The following is a 19635-nucleotide window of genomic DNA, read 5'->3' as shown; positions in this document are numbered from 1 at the left end:
AAAATTTCAATAAACTAAACTTTTCACCCCCTAAAAGCATCTATTTATTTGAAGATGGTAACAGACAGGTGGCTTTTTACAGTATTTTGACAGCTCAAGGTTTTCTGTGAGGCTTTTGAGTGTTGAATGTATTTATCCTTAAGCAGCAGGAAACTCTACCATTATTTTTATCTGGCAGGAAGGGGCAGGCTGAGCATCACAAGTTGGGAATCATAACAAAGAAGGTTTCTTGAACTACAGCCCTCGCGCTCGCACCCTGCCAGGGCCTTGTGAACATGGAGCTCAAAAATTCACACTAAGGTCGCTCACAAAACCCCCCCCAGCCTGCCTGTGGGACAAGCTCTAGTCTGAGTAGGTGCAACTTCAAGCTTATCGGAGGAGTTGGGCGCTGGCTCTGCCCTGGGTGCGCAGTGCTTGGTGCTCAGCCTCCACCAGGCTCCGGCTCGTAGGAATTGAGTCAGAAGGTGCTCTCAAAGTTATAGTCAAAACTTGTACATTTTATTCCCAATTCACAGGGTTATTTGCACAGATGGAACACAAAACTCAAGAAGAAAGGATGTGTATGAATAAAAAACATCAGCATCTTTTGATCAAACACACTACAGGGTACATAGTCTTCCCTTCCTAGAATAGTCTCATCAGTAAGAGCATCTTTAGACAAATATTATAGCAATGGACTACAGACTTTTTTAAGCAAGTTACAAGATAAATGGAGAAAACCAGCAATTATTAATGGGTGATTATGTCCTAAAAATGTGTAAATTTATCCCTTTGTACTTCGAAATGTTAATCTGCAACATCCCTGCCAAAAATCAAGTAGCAGTGCTGTGATGTATATCAATCCAATTGCCCTTCTCTGAACATATTTCAAGCTGTTACCCCAGACTAAACAGTAAGAAAAAGTGCTCCTTCCAAGAAGAGAGCTAAAAGTAACATTTAAATTGAAAAGTTCCACTTTGAATAAAGCCATTATACTGTACATTTAAACATCTTTAAAAGACATAGAAAGGATAACATTTAGCTTTCAGAGACCAGTCTATTATAGTCCCTAATTTAAACACCCAGCTACTTAACCACTAAATTTAAGATTATTTTTTTTAATTATCGGTTGGGTGCATGGACTTTTGGTGAAAAAGAAGTTCCAATAGAGCCTTCTATTACTGCTGAGATAAATCAATACGCTGCAGATATTTTGGAGCACAGCCATTACTTTCAGCAGAATATTTTTTTTTTTTTTTTTTTTTTTTTACACACTACTTCAATTCTACAAATTTTGCAGGAATGACAAAATCTAGTTTACCACAGAAAAACATAATTCCCACCGTTCTTGAGACTCCAAAAGAAAGATGCCTATACATGATCTTTTGTAGCCTGCGTTATGTTCTTGCATTCCAGCTGTGCATAACCTGCAGGTAGCTTGCACAAGACAGGCTCCCGCTTTTTTTAGAGCAGGATTAGGATTCCTGCACCAAGGAAGGGAGATGTTATCTAGATGGGCTGTGGCTTGACTTGCATGAATGCGTAAACATTCCCTGCCCTTTTGGCCACATCCTGCTAACTCGTCCCCAACTGAAAGGCCCACAGAACAGCTTCTTCACAATTTTTCCATGGGAGCAAGAACTAGGACAACATCTTTATTCATGCACTCTTGAAACATCGTGGGTTTGTGTTCGGCTTTTCTGGCTTGTTCATATACACAAGTCAAGTCAAAGTTTAGTCCTACCTCTGGGAGAGAAAGAAAGAACCATCAGAACTGTCAGATACTACATTATACTTGCAATGATGAATTGGATTTTCAAAACAAAAAAAAAATTTAAACTGTGCTATACATAAATGTTGAGGCACACAACATAAGGACATGCTGACAAAATAGTTAAGGTATAGTTACTGTTACTCTGCAGTCTCAAATTAGAACCTCAGCCTGGACACAAAGATGTTCTCCCTCCTCCTCCCCACCCATCCAGCTGTAGCTCTGGCCGGACTAACGTGAACATTACTTAGAGCAACCCCTTGCAGGTTGCTGACAAAAACAAACCCACACTTCCCCACGACACAGGCAGGCGGACTGCTTTTCAGCAGGATTTTAGTCACGAAGACTATATTCATATAGTCTTTCTTCATAAGAAAGCTGAAGAAGGGTGGGGTTTTCTGCTGTTACAAGCAGAAAGCTATGAGACAACCGCAGCTCAACTTCCAAAGTGTAGGAGCGGGTTTATCAAAGCAATTAAGTGCTTGTCAGAGTTGTTTTCCTTCAGCGGCATAAGAAGAACCAGCTGTATATACCAGAAGCGCCAGGAGGCAGCTCAATTTTTAAACGTCACCAGCAAAGTTTTGCCACCTTCTAGAGAACGATTGCTGGTGCCATTTTTCGTATGGCAAATACAAATCGATACGGTGATACTAGAAATTTGGTTCTATATGGATCTTCAGCTGTTGATTTTAAATAGTTCATAACCTGGCTAATAATATCTGAATTATAACCATAGGGCAGTCCATCCAGCAATAATGGAAGTTAACGGAAAAGAAATTTCAATACATTAGATTAAAACCTATGCTTATCATTCTTATCTTGTCTAGTACCCCTTTAAAAAATGTGAAATGGCATTTATTCAGACATTAAACGATAAATTCCTGACTTTACTGAAATACCATAGTAAGGATTTTACTCCATAAGGGATGCATAGCTCTACTCCTAACCATGCTCTGGAGTCAAATTCTAAAGCTACAATAATTCCAGTGGATCAGTATTTCCTTCATTTTTTTATTACAGCATGTTTGCTAAATTTACAGCAAGCAGAAAATAAGCTGGGTCTTTAGTTATTTTGATCAAAACATTGATGTTTTAAAGGTAGTACACAATATTTGTTAAAAAGAACATATAAAAATACCTTTTTAGAAGCCTCTATAAGAAAGGAAATACAAAGTTTAATCCCACAACTTTCCTCTGCTAGAGCTGCACGCTACTGCTACAGTTTTAAATAGACTTTTTGCTGTTTTTAAACTATACATCCAGGAAGGTCTACAAAATTAAAGGAACGTGCATATAAATGATTGCATAGCAGAACATGAACATTAACTGCAAACAGTAAAGAAAAAGTTAGAAATACTATCAAATGTACAAAGATTCTAGGATCAACCCCCTAAGCACGTTCCACTGCCAATATTTAAAAGCCATCTGCATTTTTTGTAAAGGCCCTGCTGGAAACACTAAAACCAAAACCTAAAACATTTCTCTAAAAAGGAACTTTCTGAAATCAATGTCTTTATATGCTACTACATAAGACAGAGAGGAACACTAGGTGTTTGATGCTGGCTTTTGAAGGTAAATAGAAAAAACAATGCCAAAAGCCATTTTCATAACAAATTATCTTGCTTTCTAGAGAAATACTGGTAAGATTACACACTGGTTTTGTTATTTTTCACATTCAATTTACTAAATATACTGTATTAGTGATAAACTAAATAGCTAGAGATGCAGCTCTTGTTCATATCCAACTTCAAACATTTGTTCTTAAGTAAAATGAAACCTTGTAACCAAACCACTATCCATTCTGAGGAAGAAGTGATTTAGACTTGCTTGACCAAATACTTTTTGATGTGTAAAAGCAAGCCTTTGTTACTCAGGAAGAGAGATGGCTACAGTTTTATACCTATGAATACACCAACTAACCACAGGAGTCATTGGCATAAAAGTTTAGTTCTTATATACTGTACACACACAACTCGAAACGATCTACTTGTATCTAACAGCAGGAAAACTAAGCAATTTTATGGTTAACTGCTCACTAAAATTTAGAATAGATACAAAAACTGCATAAAATGTACACACAACCTAATATTTACTTGCTCTGCCATTTGCTGAAATCTGAATTTAATTTTCCATTTCAAGGTGGTTCCCCCCTCCCCCCTCACACATTTAGTACTAGCAGCCAGGTCAAAAGCAGTGAAGCCTCTATCCTGACAGGTCACGACACTGCACAATCTCTGCACAGTCTTCCAAGACCAACTCTCTCCCCATGTAGTACATGCAAGGTTAGTACCATCTCTCCAGATAGCAGGGTTAAAGAGAAAGCTCAAAAATATCTCTCTCCGTAGAGCTCCATTTACCAACCTACTTGTGTCAGTGGGCATGGAGAACACAGAAACCTGCCTTTGAACAATGGAAACATAAAATTGCCAGTCTGCATTTCACAGCGGTCAGTGTTGCACTACAGCTGTCCAGTTTTCCATTTTATCACAAAGTTTAGCATTAAAGAACAAGTTAAACAGTGGGTTTAACTGTTCAGCACAAACCGGTACCAATTTCTCTACGGGTATGACATTTTTAATAGGACAATGTTGCAAGTTACGATCAATCAAGTCATCACCAATATCTAAGCATTAAAAATGCAAATCTTTACAAAAATATACATAAGAGACACCACAACCAGATCAGTAGCTGCCCATGACATTTAACCAAATGGACATTCTCTCTCTCTCTTTCTCACTCCCTCTCAGTGGCTTCTCAACACTGTTTTAATTTTAACCATTGTTGGCTACAGGGAAAACTGACAGAGAAAATATTTTTTAGCACTGTTGCAACATCATATTCCTGATAATTTAAGTAAACTGAACTGTGTGTAAATGAATCTTACATGCCTAAAACCAACATGAATACACTGTTAGTGGCCACTGGACTTGGGACTAGTCCATGACCTTGATCTGGATTTTGACCTAGATCTAGAATGTGATCTTGACTGTGATTTGGATCTAGCTGGTTCTTTTTTTCTCGACTCCTTTTCATATCTTGAGCTGGACTTATAGTGTGTTTTAGAATCTGTTTTAGAGGTGCCTCTAGATTTGGTGTGAGATGCAGACCTAGACCGTGATTTAGCCTTCATTTCTTTCTTGGGCTGTGACTTGGATCGTGATCTTGAATTGGACTTAGATCTTGAAAAAGATCGATTGCGGTGTTTGAACCTATCAGAATAAAGGGGAGAGAGGAGATTTGAATGTAAAAACACTATTCTTAGACATCTAGTACATTAAAAATTGTTTACCGTTTTTGCAGGAGAAACTTTTTTTAAACCTATAGTAAAAGAAATACAGTCATCTAGTTTTCAATTTAAAGGGTGTAAAAAGTGTTTTACCTATCATTGTCCGAATGGCTTCTGCTACGACGAGGTCTTCCAGTAGGTCTACTGCTAAAAAGGTACATCAGAAAAAGTAAACGGTGACAAATACCTATGTATATATATATACAAATGCTTAATCAACTATTTTTCAAGCTGTGCGTTTACTTTTAATTATTCTTCAGTGAAACACAGAATCATTTCATTCAATATTTCTGATCTGATGTAGCATGCAAGATATGTAACTCCCACAAGTTACTCCCACAATAGAAAAAGATTATTCAAAATTTTAACAATTAAATAGTCAATGTGGTGTTTCTCCTCCAACAGACTGCTGTGCAGTTTAAGCCAAACACACGCTACACTTACTTTCTGGGACTATACGATCTTCTATAGCTGTAATCAAAAGAACGACTTCTAGACCGTCTCCTTTCGTAACTCCGACTTCTAGATCGCCTATATCTGTCATAGTCATCGTAACGAGAAGAACTGTATAGGTTTCGCCCTTCCTTGGCTTTCATTTGATTTGGTGCTGTAAAAAATAGCAATTTAACGTTTTAAGTTAAAAAAGATGCCCTACTTTCCCTTTAGTGACACTACTAATCCATACATTTGGTGTTTAGCAGAAACCTAATTCATGATTCTAGCAGAGATGTTTATGAAAAGGACAGATGAGAGACTGCCCTATGCCATTTGCTTTTTGCTGCTTTAACTACTGGACAAAAATTAATGCAGCCTTGTGGGCATTATAGACCTAGGGGAAAAAACGCCACCACCCAAAACCAAAACAAACACACCCCCCCCCCCCCCCCCCCCCCAAGAAAAAGTAAGAAAGGCCTAATGCTCCATAAAACCAGAACACAGAACTGGCTAAGGTGATTTCAAGCCACTGGGGAACCAGCATGACAGGCCAAACCCATGACCGAAACATTCTAACATTCCTGAATTTACCCAAAAAGTGAAAGTTAACAGCGAACTAATTAAACACATATTTTCTTGACCACACAGTCTTCTTTTAATCATTAGCAGACAGCTTATACAGAAGCATCAATGGATGCCACACAAAGAGAAGTGCAATACTAAAAGTACCCCCGCACCGATACAACAATGCACATTCACTCTGTGGTTTTGTGTCCCGGTTTCAGCTGGGATAAAGTTAATTTTCTTCGACTAGCTGGTGCAGCACAGTGTTTGGGATTTGGTGTGAGAACAATGTTGATAACACACTGATTCTTTCAGTTGTTGCTAGGTATCTATACTAAGTCAAGGGCTTTGCAGTTTCTTGGGCCTCACCAGCGAGAAGACCGGAGTGGCAGAAGAAACTGGGAGGGGACACAGCCAGGATGGCTGACCCGAGCTGGCCAGAGAGGTATTCCGTACCATGGGACATCATGGGGAGGGCTGGCCAGGCCCTGCCAACTGCTGCTGGGGGACTGGCTGGGCATCGGTTAGTGGGTGGTGAGCAACTGTATTGTGCATCACTCCGTTTCTTTTCTCCTTTCCCTTTGGATTTAATTCCTCTCCCCTTTTCCCTCCTTGCCATTGTAATTGTTATAATAGTAGTATTTTTATTTTTTTTTTTTTCAATTATTAAATTGTTCTTGTCTCAACCATTGTGTTTTACATTCCTTCCTGATTCTCCTCCCCATCCTGCTGGGGTGCGGGAGCGCTGGGGGGGAAGTGAGGGAGCAGCTGCATGGTACTTGGTTACCAGCTGGGGTTAAACGGCAACACTTAGTTACTAAAATAATTAAAGAAGTATGAACAAACTTATTGTTGCATTTTCTTGAAGCAGCACTGCTATCTTTCCTTTGTATTAAATCCCATTCTTATTCAAACCCAAAGACCACACTCAAAGTATTTTAAACATGCCATGATGTAACGAACACTATCTGTACCAAATGACTACAAGTTTAATGTTTTAAGTGCCACTGTTTATAACACTAAGGTAGATTTATTTAATTTTGTTTGGAGAACTTATTAGATATTCCAGTGTTTATATACAGGACAGCAATTTGTCCTTCAGAGGATATAATTTTCACTGACTTCAATAAAAGTTAATTGTGCACATTTGAGGGAAACCTGGACAGTTATGGTTGTTTCTTTGATAGCTTTTAACTGAAAGATCTTTAAGATGCTCTTACTCCCCAGCTGCACATGAGTATTATAGTCCTGGTTTAGATCAACAAGTATGTGTTAGGTATACCAATGGCACATTTTAGTTTTTATGTCTGTATCTATCTATATATTAAGAATATGTACACAAGTAAGAGGTTTAAAAGAGCCAAGTTCTCTTTACAATTAGCTGTGCAGAAGACTTCTCTGCCATGTTGAATTGAGATACCTTGAAATTTGCTTGTATCCTGAAGGTAAGTAAAAATGAAGACATTTTCTCAGTGCTGGAAATTGGACTGTACTAGGGAACGTTAACACACAAAAACCCTAATCTGCTTCAACACAATATAAACACTGCAATACTTTAAAACTGGGCTACTCATTCTACCAGAGAATTTTCCACAGTCAAGCTTTCTTTGCAGAAACACGTAGAACTGCATAGAAAACTCTTAAGAATTTGCAGCTAGCAGCAAGACTGAGATTGTGGTAAGTGACTGTTGTACTTGGTTATCTGTTTTTAATTAAAATGAGTCATTAATAGTTACTGGGTAAAAAGCAAAACATCCACATACTATTTATACACAAGTAAGAACATATCACAACAACTAATAACACACGCAATGTTGCCTGGCACTAAACATTAAGGCTAAAATCACAGTTTGATGAAATACATGCAAGGCACTTACTCTTCCGATCCCCCTGTGCAAACTGGATTTCTATTTGCCGACCACAAATCCACTTTCGATCCAAATTATGGAGAGCATCTTCTGCATCACGGACATCTTCAAATGTGGTGAGTGTTAAGGTACTTGAGAATTTGAGGAGTTTACAGATTTGGTGTTTAAAATTAAAAAAAAAAGTTATTTTCTAATTTTACAGTTTTATGGGGTTGTTTGAAGTTCTTTTGGTCATGCCACAGTACACACTAGTAAACTATTTTTTTTTTAATTAACCACCAGCTATCTGAGAACTCCTATAATAAAATATGACCATGAACTTCTCCATCAGCAAGCAGCTGTTACGCGATACTTTTAACTTTTTTCTTCTCCCACTTGTACTTATGTAAGGAAAAAAAAAACACCCAACAGTATCCTTTTCAAAATAAATTTGTTAATGGTCATTCAGTTCTCTCCACTACATTGACTTTACTAAAATTAATTCCTAGTTCTTAAATTACGTTAGGCATACCAGCAGAAAAAATTAACATGTGTCTATCAACTTTAGAATTGGGATACAGCTTTCCCTTTTTTCACAACTGATTTTAAGTTTAAATTCTGTAGTGCCATGGACACCTATACAGACCATCAGCAGTCTGAGATAAAAGCATACACTAAAACCCCTGTCGGTCAGGTCAGGTGTTCAGTAACACAGACTTTACCAATTTTAAGCCACAAGACTGACCGCTACTGTAATTCACACACCTTCCTCCAGCTATGTGACCTGAAAGAATGAATTGCCTTTCTCCTTGTAGCAGCTCAGTTCATCATCAGTATCACTATGCAGAAAATAAACGATCACCTTGCAGGTACGTATCTTGATAAACCAAGAACGAATGCACTTTCATTCAAGACCACAGTTACAGTAGCACTCACAAGAGAAATATCACAGGTTTTGTCAATGGACTAAACCAGAATCATTCATCAAATTACTGCTTACATGACAAACAGAAGAAAAACTGTTATTCTGTAGGATACATCAGGTATGACTCCTTTAATCTTGGCCACCATTCAACTTCATCTTGACCTTTAACTCTTTAAGTGCTTGTCAGAAGGACTTGTCATGAGATGCTTGGCCAAAAATGACAGATGGCTTTATCTTTTACTTTGAAAAACAACCTTTTCCCCCTTTTGTAGATAAAGCGAAGCTTTGTCTCCCATTATGGCTTGTCCTTCTTCCAGCTTTTCTTTATTTTTTCTTTTCCCAAACTCTCCCTTCTCTTCAAGCCTGATCCTTAAGAGGTCTTTGGCTTGTCTACTTGCCTTAATTGTTGAACTCTACTCTAAAGGTTCTTTCATGCTTTCTCTTTGGGGTCGCCATTACTGTACAGCTTTACATTCTGAGGCAACAACAGAGGACAGTAAATTAGGGGACAATATTAAAGAAAGAATTTCACCTCATTTTTTATACAATCTGATTTTGATCAAGTGATTCCAGTTTCCATTTGTTAAATTAACAATGAATACCAGCCACAGTTTGCTAAGCACAAGTTTACTTACATACCAGTGATAATAAAAACGTGCTAGACAATTTTGAGTCAGTGATAAATTTTCATTTAAATCATATAGTATTAATTTCAGTGACATAAGCAAACTTTTATATTACTGGACTCGAATTAAGGTTTGCAAAAAGTCAAAGAACAACTGAGAGAAGTTAATCTTCAAAAATAATGAAACACCACAATAGAAGACACTTATTAGATACAACACAAAAGTAAACTGCTTTTTCATTTAGATTTGTTACCTCTTACAAAAACTTGAATTTCAAACTTCAACACCCCTCACTAATCAGCCATCTGAAGAAAGGATATTGAACATAAGCAAATCCTCTGGGACGACGAGTGTAGAAGTCAAGTGGAACGTATACATCAACTATAGGCCCATAACGACCAAATTCACGGCGCAAATCTTCAGACCTAGAATATCACAAATATCTTATATGGTTTTTCACTATTTAAGATGTTATAAAACATCCACCAAATAAAAAAAAAGTCCTAATTAAAGATTAAATTTACAATCAATACGACTACCCATCTTTTTGGAAGCAGCTGGTAGAGAATGAACACAGCAAGACTTTTTTTGGGGGAAAAAGTGTTTGAGCAGTTCACTGTTAAGTGACACACTAGGTTTTCCTGAAACACTCAAGAATTGGGATGCTTAAAATATACCCTGGCATTTTGAAACTAGCATTCAGCATAACTCTGCAACAGAAATGTAAACCGAGAAGTGACACGTATTAGTCAATTCAATGCAGGATGTACTAGCAAAAGTTGGCAGAAAGTGAAAAGAAGGATCTAAGAATTAATGTTATTCAAGTACCTCATGTAACTCTTGACAACTATTTTGCAACACGCAAACATCAACTGTAAGATCCAAATAAACAGTACGAGAATAAACCAGTCACAAAGTTATTTCCGTAGAATAATCAATACTTGCAACCACATCAAATAGAACAAAACTTCAGCAAGCAACCACTCATGCCCTGAGGATAGGTTTTCCGAACAGTTGGCTTTAGAGAGCTGAGCACAAAACCATTCAACACATCTGTAACTATACTTGGAACAACTATCGTCTCCTCAACAAAGAGATTTCTTAATCACATCAGCTCCTTTATATGTATTTTTGTGTCAATTGAGGACAATAAACTGTATGAGAAAGATTGATGTAATACCATATTTATGTGGTATGAAAGAGTTACGACTAGTCATTTCTCTTTCTTATTGGTTGGGAATCTACAACGTGTATATTGAGGGCAGAAGGGAACTATGACAACCAACATCAAGATCTCACAATGAAAACACCTCTAAGAACAATGTACCACCTCATCACAAGCTTACGGTGAAAGCCTCAATAGGATCCACATTATTTTAAAAAGTTTGGAAGTAATCGTCCTCCCTGACTGTTTTTACAGTAAAATAAACTATTGGAAAGAGGAAAAAAATTTGCACATAAAAAATTTAAAATTTTTAAGTTGAAGCTTTTTACGCTTTTGATCACAATGATGTTCATTCCATTCCATCGTGCCCACGCTATTGTTATTTGCTGAACAACTTTGGTGCAAGCTGCCCAGGCAGCAAGTTTGAAAACTCACGTTTGAATTTTACACTAGACTTTACACGGACTCCCATATGAATTCTACAGTAAGTAAAAATGTGAATGCTCTCATGCACGCGTTCTATACTAATGTGCTCTATAAACGTTTCACAGCTGAGAACACACACAAAAGGGACACGGCAAACTACAAAAAGAAATGGAGAAATCCAGCAGTTTATTAAAAATACCTAAGCAATAAATAAGAACGCGTGCAAGACACACTTTTAAATTCTTTTAATTCCCAATGAAAAGTTATTTCACCAAGCTGCTGCAAATATTTAGTCCTGAATCTTGGTGAAATACGATATTATGGAGGAAATGCATTGTTTCCCCCCCCAGGCTGAGCGTCCGCAGAGGCCACGACACAGAACAGTTAACGTGGGATCATTCCCCCTGACCTGGCAGCAATTACCAGACTAGCGGCACCAACGACACCCTTAATTTTGGGGGCGCCCCCAGCCAAGGAGCTGGTTTCTCCCTTCTAGTACCAATCACCGTTTTTCAAAACAGCATTCAAAACTTCAGCGATCCTCAGCACGGTTAAGGGGCACCGAAGTGGAGAAGCAAATCCCGCCTTGATCTCCCGCTGGACAAACTCAAACGCGGGGCCGGGAGCTCCACTTTGCTCCGGCCCAGCTTTGTTTTGTCTGGACGTTGTTTTGAAACCGATCCTCGTGGAGAGGAGGGGAACAGAGCAGCATAGCCAGGAGGAGAGGAAAATGGAGAAGGGCGCGGGAGGGAGGCAAGGCAGGGAGGAAGGTAAAGCAGCAGAAGGGAAGAGGCCGGCCTCGCCCGCTCCCCTCCCCTCAGCACCCCCCGCGCTCCTCCGGCGGCGGCCGCCCGGCGCGGCCTAGCGAGCCCGCCAAAGCCTGCGTAGCCCCCGCTCCCCGCTGGCGCCCGCCCCCACTCACCGGGTGTCGTCGGCCACGTTCCGCACGAAGAGCGAGGTGTTGGGGGGGCGCAGGTAGCGGGACATGGCGGCGGCGGCGGCGGCGTGGGGGACGCGGGGGAGGGAGGGAACGAGCGAACAGCAGGGCCCAGGCGCTGCGGGGAGCCGAGCGGCTGAGGCGACCCTCCGGAGCTGCACGCAGCGCCACCGCCGCCCGCCCGCCGCCTCTCGCGAGACTTCCCGCGGGGCTTCCGGCGAGAGCTCCGCGCGAGGAGGGAAACAGCGGAGAAAGGGGAGGGGGGGGCGCCCAAACCGCCGGCGCCAAGCGCTGCCCTGCCCTCACTGCGCATGCGCTGCCGCTCGCAGCCCGCGCGGGAGGGTCCCCCCGCCCCCTGCGCTGCCCGCGCATGCGTCCTGCGCTCACCCCAGCCGCGCGCGTTTCCCGCCGAAAGAGGGAGAAGGGCGGGAGCGGCGCTCCTCGCGCGGATAAGATGGAGGGCGGGCTCTGGTCGTTGGGTGACGCGTTGTCTCCTGCCTCATGCTGCCGTTTCTGGGCGCTGTGGCTCGCTTCTTGTGCAGTTGGCCAGCACCACAAGCTGATCCAGAGGCGAGTTGGAGCGTCGAGCTGTAGGGCAGGCTGTGCGAAGCCTTTCTCTGTGGCTTGTGGGATCACCCGGTACTGACAGCGTTGTTGGGCCCTGGGAGTTTTCATCGGGCAGTTGTAGATCAGCGCTGTTTGCAAAGGACCAGCCCTTTTTTGTTAACACCTTACTGTGTGACTCACCAGTAGGTATATAGGCAGGTAAATGGCAGATCTGTGACTGAGTTACAGGTGATTTGATGAAAGGTTCAGTAAAGCAGCATGTCCAAATCTTCGCTTATGCGAGGAATTTTCAGCAAACTGCAGGTGGGAGAGAAAGACTTAAAGAGTTAATGCAGTCCTGATGTCTTGTCACCAGTGTATTTTCCCTTTTTTACTTCTAATGGCTGAATATGAATGAAAACTCTGGTGTGTGGATGTTTGCTGTTAATATCCTGGCAATCTCGCACTCAGAATTGCCTGATGCTTCTACGTGTTTTCAATGACAGATGAAATTTCATCACTGACACAGGAGGTGTATGTCAACTACATATGCTGCTCTTTAGAAAAAAAGAAAATGCTGGTGGTTGTATGCTCAGTGGTCTGTGTTCAGGACTCTGCAGAAGAGAGATGGGTGGTCTCTGGCAATGTTTTCTGCATTTAATATTTACAGTTAACATTATTCTGTACGAAGTATGCTAGCAGCAGGTTGAGTTTGTTACCTTGTGCAATATATACACAGATCTGCTTACAGAAGTCACCAAAAGAACATGAAAATCAAGCCAAGGAAAGCACATTAGAGACTGGGATTATGGTGGGAGTGTGTGACACAAACCAGATTTTTTTTTTTTCTGTAGACATTCTGAAAAACAATGGAATCACCGAAAAGTGGAATTTAGTGATGGCTAGAAATACTTGCTGCCAGGATTACCCTTTCAGAGTTTTTCAAGTTGGAAATAACACTCTTGAACAAGATTCAAATACGATTATAAATACTCTCCTTTGCAGAAAAAGTCACTTGGTTTTGTGGAAGATCCAGTGCAGTCATCCAAACCTGTAAGAGTTTGTCTTTCAGAAACGATTGATTTTGGGCAATGGGACAAGGTTTGCAATCCAATCAAAATCCTTCAGGTTTTGACCATTTTGCATCAAAGTAAGGAACTGAACTATTCCACCTAAATCTGAAATGCCCTGTGGCAGAAGAATACTGCCATTGGATTGAAAAGATTGGCACAGGTGTTGGAAACACTAAATCGCCACAATTGTGAAGTAAGTAAGGTGATTTCTTTTTTCTTTTAAAAATTCTTTTAGGACTTTAGTGCTTTCAAATTAAAATGGTTTAGCATCAGTTTAAGATCTATGTAGGATGAATGTATTTTTAGTATGTAGTATCCACGGTCTATACTTAAACTGCCTTTGTATACCAGTTGTCATGTATTGACATGATGTCTTTGATCAGGGGTTGAATAGGGAAGCAGGAAGACTGTCAGGCAGATTATGTGAAGTGATCAGGGAATATTTGAGTAGTTATTGAACCAAAATTAGACCTTCATGTTTCTTTTAAAAGCAAACAAATATATTCACATTTTGCTTTAACATCATTCCCATTTTCTGTCAGAATGTATCAAAGTAATTGCTTTGTAACAGGCTTTAAGTGTGTTGTTCAGAGCAATGAATGATCTTTGTGTTCGTTCAGAAATAAACCTGAAGTGTCTTGTATTTTGTTTCCTACAGTTTACTGATGCAGCATTTGATCGCTGAAGACTTGCAGTGTTCTGCAAATGTAGTGTTGGAAAACTATGTTCTGTTTTGTAGTGTTTCATTGTGTAGTTAGCAGCAGTTACCCAGCAACTTCCAAACAGAAGTGTTTCGAGCTCTTACATGTTTTTTTTCAGTACCAATGCTTTAAAGCAGCCTTCTCCCTGAGTTTTACCACTGTCTTGACTTCTGTTCCGTTGATCTTATTTATGTGTAACTCACATGGAATCTAATTTAGTCTGCAAAAGTGTACTTAGCATTAGTACTGCCTGGGAAGCAAAATGAACACAATGATACTTGGATGGTTATGCCGGTAAAACTTCCCCATGAGGACAGCCTTATCCCAGAATAAGAATACACTTCCCGGATTGCTTATATCGTGTTGCAAGTATTATTAACTAAAACACAATGTCCCCCCCAGCAAACTGCTTTTCTAGTGTACGAAGAGGGAGACTCAGCACTCTTAATTGGACTCGAACATCCCCATGAGGATTTTAAATGCCATAACCAGTCCAGCAACTTTTTCGTGGAGGTCTTACACCCAAGGCTGGTTCTAACAAACTTGTGATGGCTTAAGTATGAAGTAGGACTGCGAATAGAATAGTAGGATCTAATCAGCACTGAACAGAAATAGTTATAGGCACAGGTCCTGTGCATTTTATACTTAATAGAGACACATAATCTGAACATAAATGATCTAGTTTACTTGAGTTTCACAAACTTGAACTGTGACAGACAGATACTGGGAGTATGTTGAAAATTGGAATGTTTAATACCCTTTGCATTTGTAGTGCCTCATCTTTGTTCAGTTGTACTCTTGTGTAGTTAACAGCAGTCATTCCTATTACTACTTCGTAATTGTTTATGACAAATACTTCACAGCCTTTAAAATATTACTGTTTCTATCAGCTAAAAAACATCTAATTGTTCTTTACTGGCTAGGTTATAGAGAGAGTGTTTTAGTAGAAGGCTAAGCTTTCTTGGTAAAGCTGAATATGTTGACTGAGTATGTAAGAAATCAAGAATCATTTATATCAGCTTTTGTCTGCTCCCAAGGGTTATTATGATAAATCATGATGTTCCAGTTGGTGTGCAGGTTTGGTTGTCTGGGAGGCAGACTGCTGTCACTTGGCATATAGAAGGGATCTATAAGTGTATGCAGGGAGAACACAGTTTTATAATAATGCAAAGTGATGCATATGTGAAAGGCGAGTAGAAATCATTATTTTCTGTACTGTTTTGTCAGGTAACAAAGATCACACCTTGTGGAAACTGCACTTTATTTTAGGTATGTAAAGGTGTCACAAAGAAGGTGATCTGTCTTTAAACTTTCTTGCTTCTTCTGACAAGTGTTACTCCACCAACAGTCATAGTCTGTAGAAGATGAATATGCATAACTTGTTTTTTATTTAGACTCCAGGAAATCTATTTGTAACTAGCTGGCTAGAGTTTCTTCAATTCATATATAAATCCATCTTATTCCACAAGAAAATACATTTACAGTACTTGCCTATAAATATGTTTATAACTACCAAGGAAAATTTTTTGCATAACCAGCTCTGAAGAGAGAAAAATCTAAAAATGTAGTTGATGATGACATTTATATTATCACTCTCTTTTAAGTGGTGTCACAGATACTACCAGAATGACATGCTTCCTGTAATAGAAATCCACTGTCCCACATAGTAATGTGTTCTTTTCCCTGATGTTTTGCTTGCTCAATGTTAGAAAAGTAGTTTGAGATACCCAGAATGATCTTAGGAAATTGTATGTCCAAAACATACGACTTTAATGTAGTTAGCTGTCGTTCTCGTAGTAGTCTTTAGCCAAGTGGATACTTCTTAGAAGCCTGATGAGCTTAAGTCTATAGAGAAAAGCTCTTTGTCAGTACTGAACAATTATGAACTAACTAAAGAACTTTGAACAATTGTAGGTGGAACAAACATACTACAAGTTTTTGGGTTTGACTCGGCTTTTACTTTCTTTTCAGAGGTAATGCTGTGGATAAAGCTAAGGGTAAAAGCACTGCTATAGTAGTCTAGAGGAATTTATAAGGAGCCTTTCTGCAACATGCTCAGCAGCCAAAGCCCTTCACACTTCAGTGCCTAGAATTGGCCCCAGGGTAGTAATTAATAAAAAGATTTGTTGAGCAGGATGCATTAAATATATGAGTAATGTTTAAAGGAGAGTCATCTAAGGCAGTTGGTTTTAATGAGAAACAGGAATAATAAAAGATACTATTAGAATTTTCCACTAACTGCGGTTCTGTATCTGCAGATTTAAGCACCAGTAAGGAATTCTGCAAGTAATGTGATAATTTTAGAGCCAGATTTGTTGAAGTTATTAAGCCTACACTAAGAGCTAATCAACACAGAACATTTTTTTCCTTCAGCATTTTTCTTGATGTGCCATTATTTTCTAACACTTACCTCCACCATTTCATTTCCTTTAATTTCTTGCTCATGAGAGAATTTTTCTGATTTGCACACAAGCTTCCCATTTACCATGTTCACAGTACACTGTTGAAGCAGATTTAAAAATTACAAAAAATTTTACATTTTGCAATTCAATTTGAATAAGTAGAGGACTATGTAAATGGGAATTAAATGATCTTGGTATTTTATAATCACATCTACTAATTTAAGCTGGAGACCACAGCATTTTAATAGGAGTGTTAGAAGAAATGTTTCTGTTGAAATGATAGAAGTGTATGCTAATAGAAATGGTACAAACAAGTTTCACTCATACACAGAAACTGAGAAGGATAAATACAGAGATGCCCTCATTCCTGAAATATATTACCTTTAGCTTTCTGCCATCCATAGTAGTAATGTCAGCCTCTTTTCCAAGTGTAAAAGAGTTAGTGACAGATTGCTTGGGTGTTTTTGATGTCACAATGAAGTCATTTCCTTTTTGCTGTATTTCAACAACAGGCTTAATATCTTTGGCGACTTTGATGATGTCATCTGGCAGTGCTGTAAAAAAGGCAAAAAAGGACTTTTTCTGTTACAAAGTAGTGTGTTGATATGAAATAGCAAATTCTTTTCTCCAATAAAGGTGCAAAAGATACAAAACAATAATTAAAAGTGATGTCCAAGTTAAAAGATAAGCCTGTTCTGGACTCACTTCTCTATGGGCATATTGTTCCATTCCATCTAGTTTGCATAGATTTTGATATTATATTAATTAATCTTGTGTCAGAATATGAGTTGCTTCTTTCAGTAATAGCTTGCCATGTGGTAACATTTCTCCATGATGAAAACCATGTGTGTGGGTTTTTTGTTTCACTCACCTCTTCCCTGGGAGATGGGAGGTGGTGGTTATCTGTCTAGTCAGAGCTGCAACAGTCTGAGTAGCCTCAGATTGCCTCATCAGGGTGTCTGCGGCACGATTTGACTGTATCATCTTTAGCAGTAGCGGGAATTGGTTCAGGTGTCATACTGTTGGACTAGGCTTTTCAACTGTAACTGAATTCTGTTCTGCTGAATATCTCTCATATACTCTTAAAAACTCCAATGTGAATTTTTTGTCAAGCGCGTAAGTGCATTTTTATTATTATAGGCGCATACTAAGTTGTAACTACCATTACGGCTCACTAAACAGCTATCACATGTTAATCACTAGTGCTGTAGAAAGTGCCTGCACTACGAATAGCATATTGGAAATCTGTATATATCACTGACAACTTGTTTCTAGTTAAGTGTATTTATAGAAGTTATGTGTTAATCAAAACAAGTAGATTTCTGGTATATGTCTTCTTTCATGAGGGACTCCTCTAATGTTAGGGATTTGGGGGTTATCTGTAACCTTTCTACATCAATTTGAATGATTTTTTGGCTTCTTTTCATTTCCAAATTGGGCATAACAGACTTACCTGGCAGGGGGTAGTTTGTCATACAAACAAAAGTAAAAAACATAGAAATACAGTAATAAAAGATGTCATGCAAAGTGTGTGTTGCAATCCAGCAAATTATTTCAAAAGTAACTGGACACTTACCAAGAGCTTTCAGAAACTCCTCATAGTTCTCTTGAGCGTAGACCTGCCAGGTTCCATTGAATGCCATTGTGGATGCTATAATGCAGTTTAGGGCAGCAACACTAGCAGGAAAGTGGGGGGCTCTCCCTGGTCATTCAGTTGCTATTTATGGAAAGGGAAAGGCCAGCCCAAATTGTGAGATGGCTGACTAATTATTAACTGTGAGATAACAATTATTAATCTTTTATTTGTTCTTAATGATCATAACCTCTAGTTCATTCTGCTTTGTAGAAAGTCTTACCTTGACCACCTGGCTTGAGATGTTAAGTTTATTGTGGGTTACTGAACTCAGGTAATTATTCATAATTGTTGTAAAGAGTTGCATAGATTAATTTGTTGTGCTTTTTGTTCACAACTTCTATGTTTACTACAATTTCTGTGTTTTGGATAGAATTCTTCAGATATAATGATGCAATTTACAATAGATTCAAGGTAATTACTGTCTTACAGCAGGAACTTCCTAATTATCACAATATTGTCTACTAAGGGCACTTGAACCTTAAACGATGGGAATAAAATCCACAGCTATTTTTTCCAAAATTGTGGGCCTCCAGTTGCTTGAGGACAGGGAAGATCATGTTGGAGTGGGACGGTCAGTTGTGACTTTACCCAGTAGATGTCAGTAACAGACATCTAAATCTGTATTAAATTCAGTTTATTATTATTATTTTTTAATAACCACTGCATACATAGAAGATTAAAGTAAAGTAAAACATGAAACATTGTTTGGAGACTGAAATGAAAGAAGCAAATAGGATGTATTATTTTTCTTCACACCAGTTACACCAAGAATTCCTCACTCATTATAGCTATTGAGTGATATTCCTTACTGTCTGTACAAGTATGACTTGATTTTGGAAGACATCCATTAGATTGTGTGTCTTGCAGTTATATTGCTTAATTCAAATAGAGTCTGTATCCCAGAGGTAGGTGACCTTTCCAAGTTAACTTTTATTACTCCATACCAGTCAGTAATTCTTCTATTTAAATAGAAAACCAATGCTGAACTTTTTCTTACAAATTCACAACTCTTTTGTCAGTATGCAATTTTAAAGAAAACACACACAAATAGCCCATTACATGGAATTACATTTACATATGATAATACCTGAGTAGCAAGGATGAGGTGCTGATACTGAATTTTTATGCGTGGGGTGTAAGACACATGGCTCTGAAAAGTACATGTTTATACTGCAGTTATTCTAGGTTATGTTAATCTGTTTTAACATAGAGTAATGTTAATGATGCTGTCAGAAGGGCCTGCTTTTCTTCGTTTACTGTAAGATGAATCTAAACAATTGGCTAAGCTCTCCCTTTTTTATGTTATTAAATTTAAT

The 19635-nt window shown here is 38.9% G+C and overlaps 2 protein-coding genes across 8 annotated transcripts; both read right to left on the bottom strand.

Annotated features, from left to right (window-relative positions):
- Positions 1-476: 476 nt before the first annotated feature.
- Positions 477-12274, bottom strand: SRSF10 (serine and arginine rich splicing factor 10). 7 transcript variants are annotated; one of them, XM_056331650.1, is made up of 7 exons: positions 11947-12245; positions 9754-9858; positions 7913-8016; positions 5481-5643; positions 5130-5183; positions 4858-4959; positions 477-1725 (listed from the first exon to the last, which is right to left on the bottom strand). In XM_056331650.1, exons 1-7 carry the CDS (start codon positions 12009-12011, stop codon positions 1707-1709), a joined length of 612 nt encoding a protein of 203 aa, XP_056187625.1. In that variant the 5' UTR covers positions 12012-12245; the 3' UTR covers positions 477-1706. The 7 variants fall into 7 exon arrangements, with proteins under 7 accessions (XP_056187625.1, XP_056187622.1, XP_056187620.1 ...); XM_056331647.1 differs by having other exon boundaries at positions 477-4959; positions 5130-5180; positions 11947-12274; XM_056331645.1 differs by having other exon boundaries at positions 477-4959; positions 11947-12259.
- A 3251-nt stretch (positions 12275-15525) lies between these two features.
- Positions 15526-18392, bottom strand: LOC130146034 (fatty acid-binding protein, liver). The gene is made up of 4 exons (XM_056331660.1): positions 18260-18392; positions 17065-17237; positions 16692-16781; positions 15526-15636 (listed from the first exon to the last, which is right to left on the bottom strand). Exons 1-4 carry the CDS (start codon positions 18324-18326, stop codon positions 15586-15588), a joined length of 381 nt encoding a protein of 126 aa, XP_056187635.1. The 5' UTR covers positions 18327-18392; the 3' UTR covers positions 15526-15585.
- Between the last annotated feature and the right edge of the window lie 1243 nt (positions 18393-19635).

Source organism: Falco biarmicus, chromosome 3 (assembly GCF_023638135.1).
Source record: "Falco biarmicus isolate bFalBia1 chromosome 3, bFalBia1.pri, whole genome shotgun sequence".
Classification (NCBI taxonomy): Eukaryota; Metazoa; Chordata; class Aves; order Falconiformes; family Falconidae; genus Falco; species Falco biarmicus.
The sequence above is the reverse complement of the archived record's forward strand: the minus strand, read 5'-3'. Positions and strand labels throughout refer to the sequence as shown.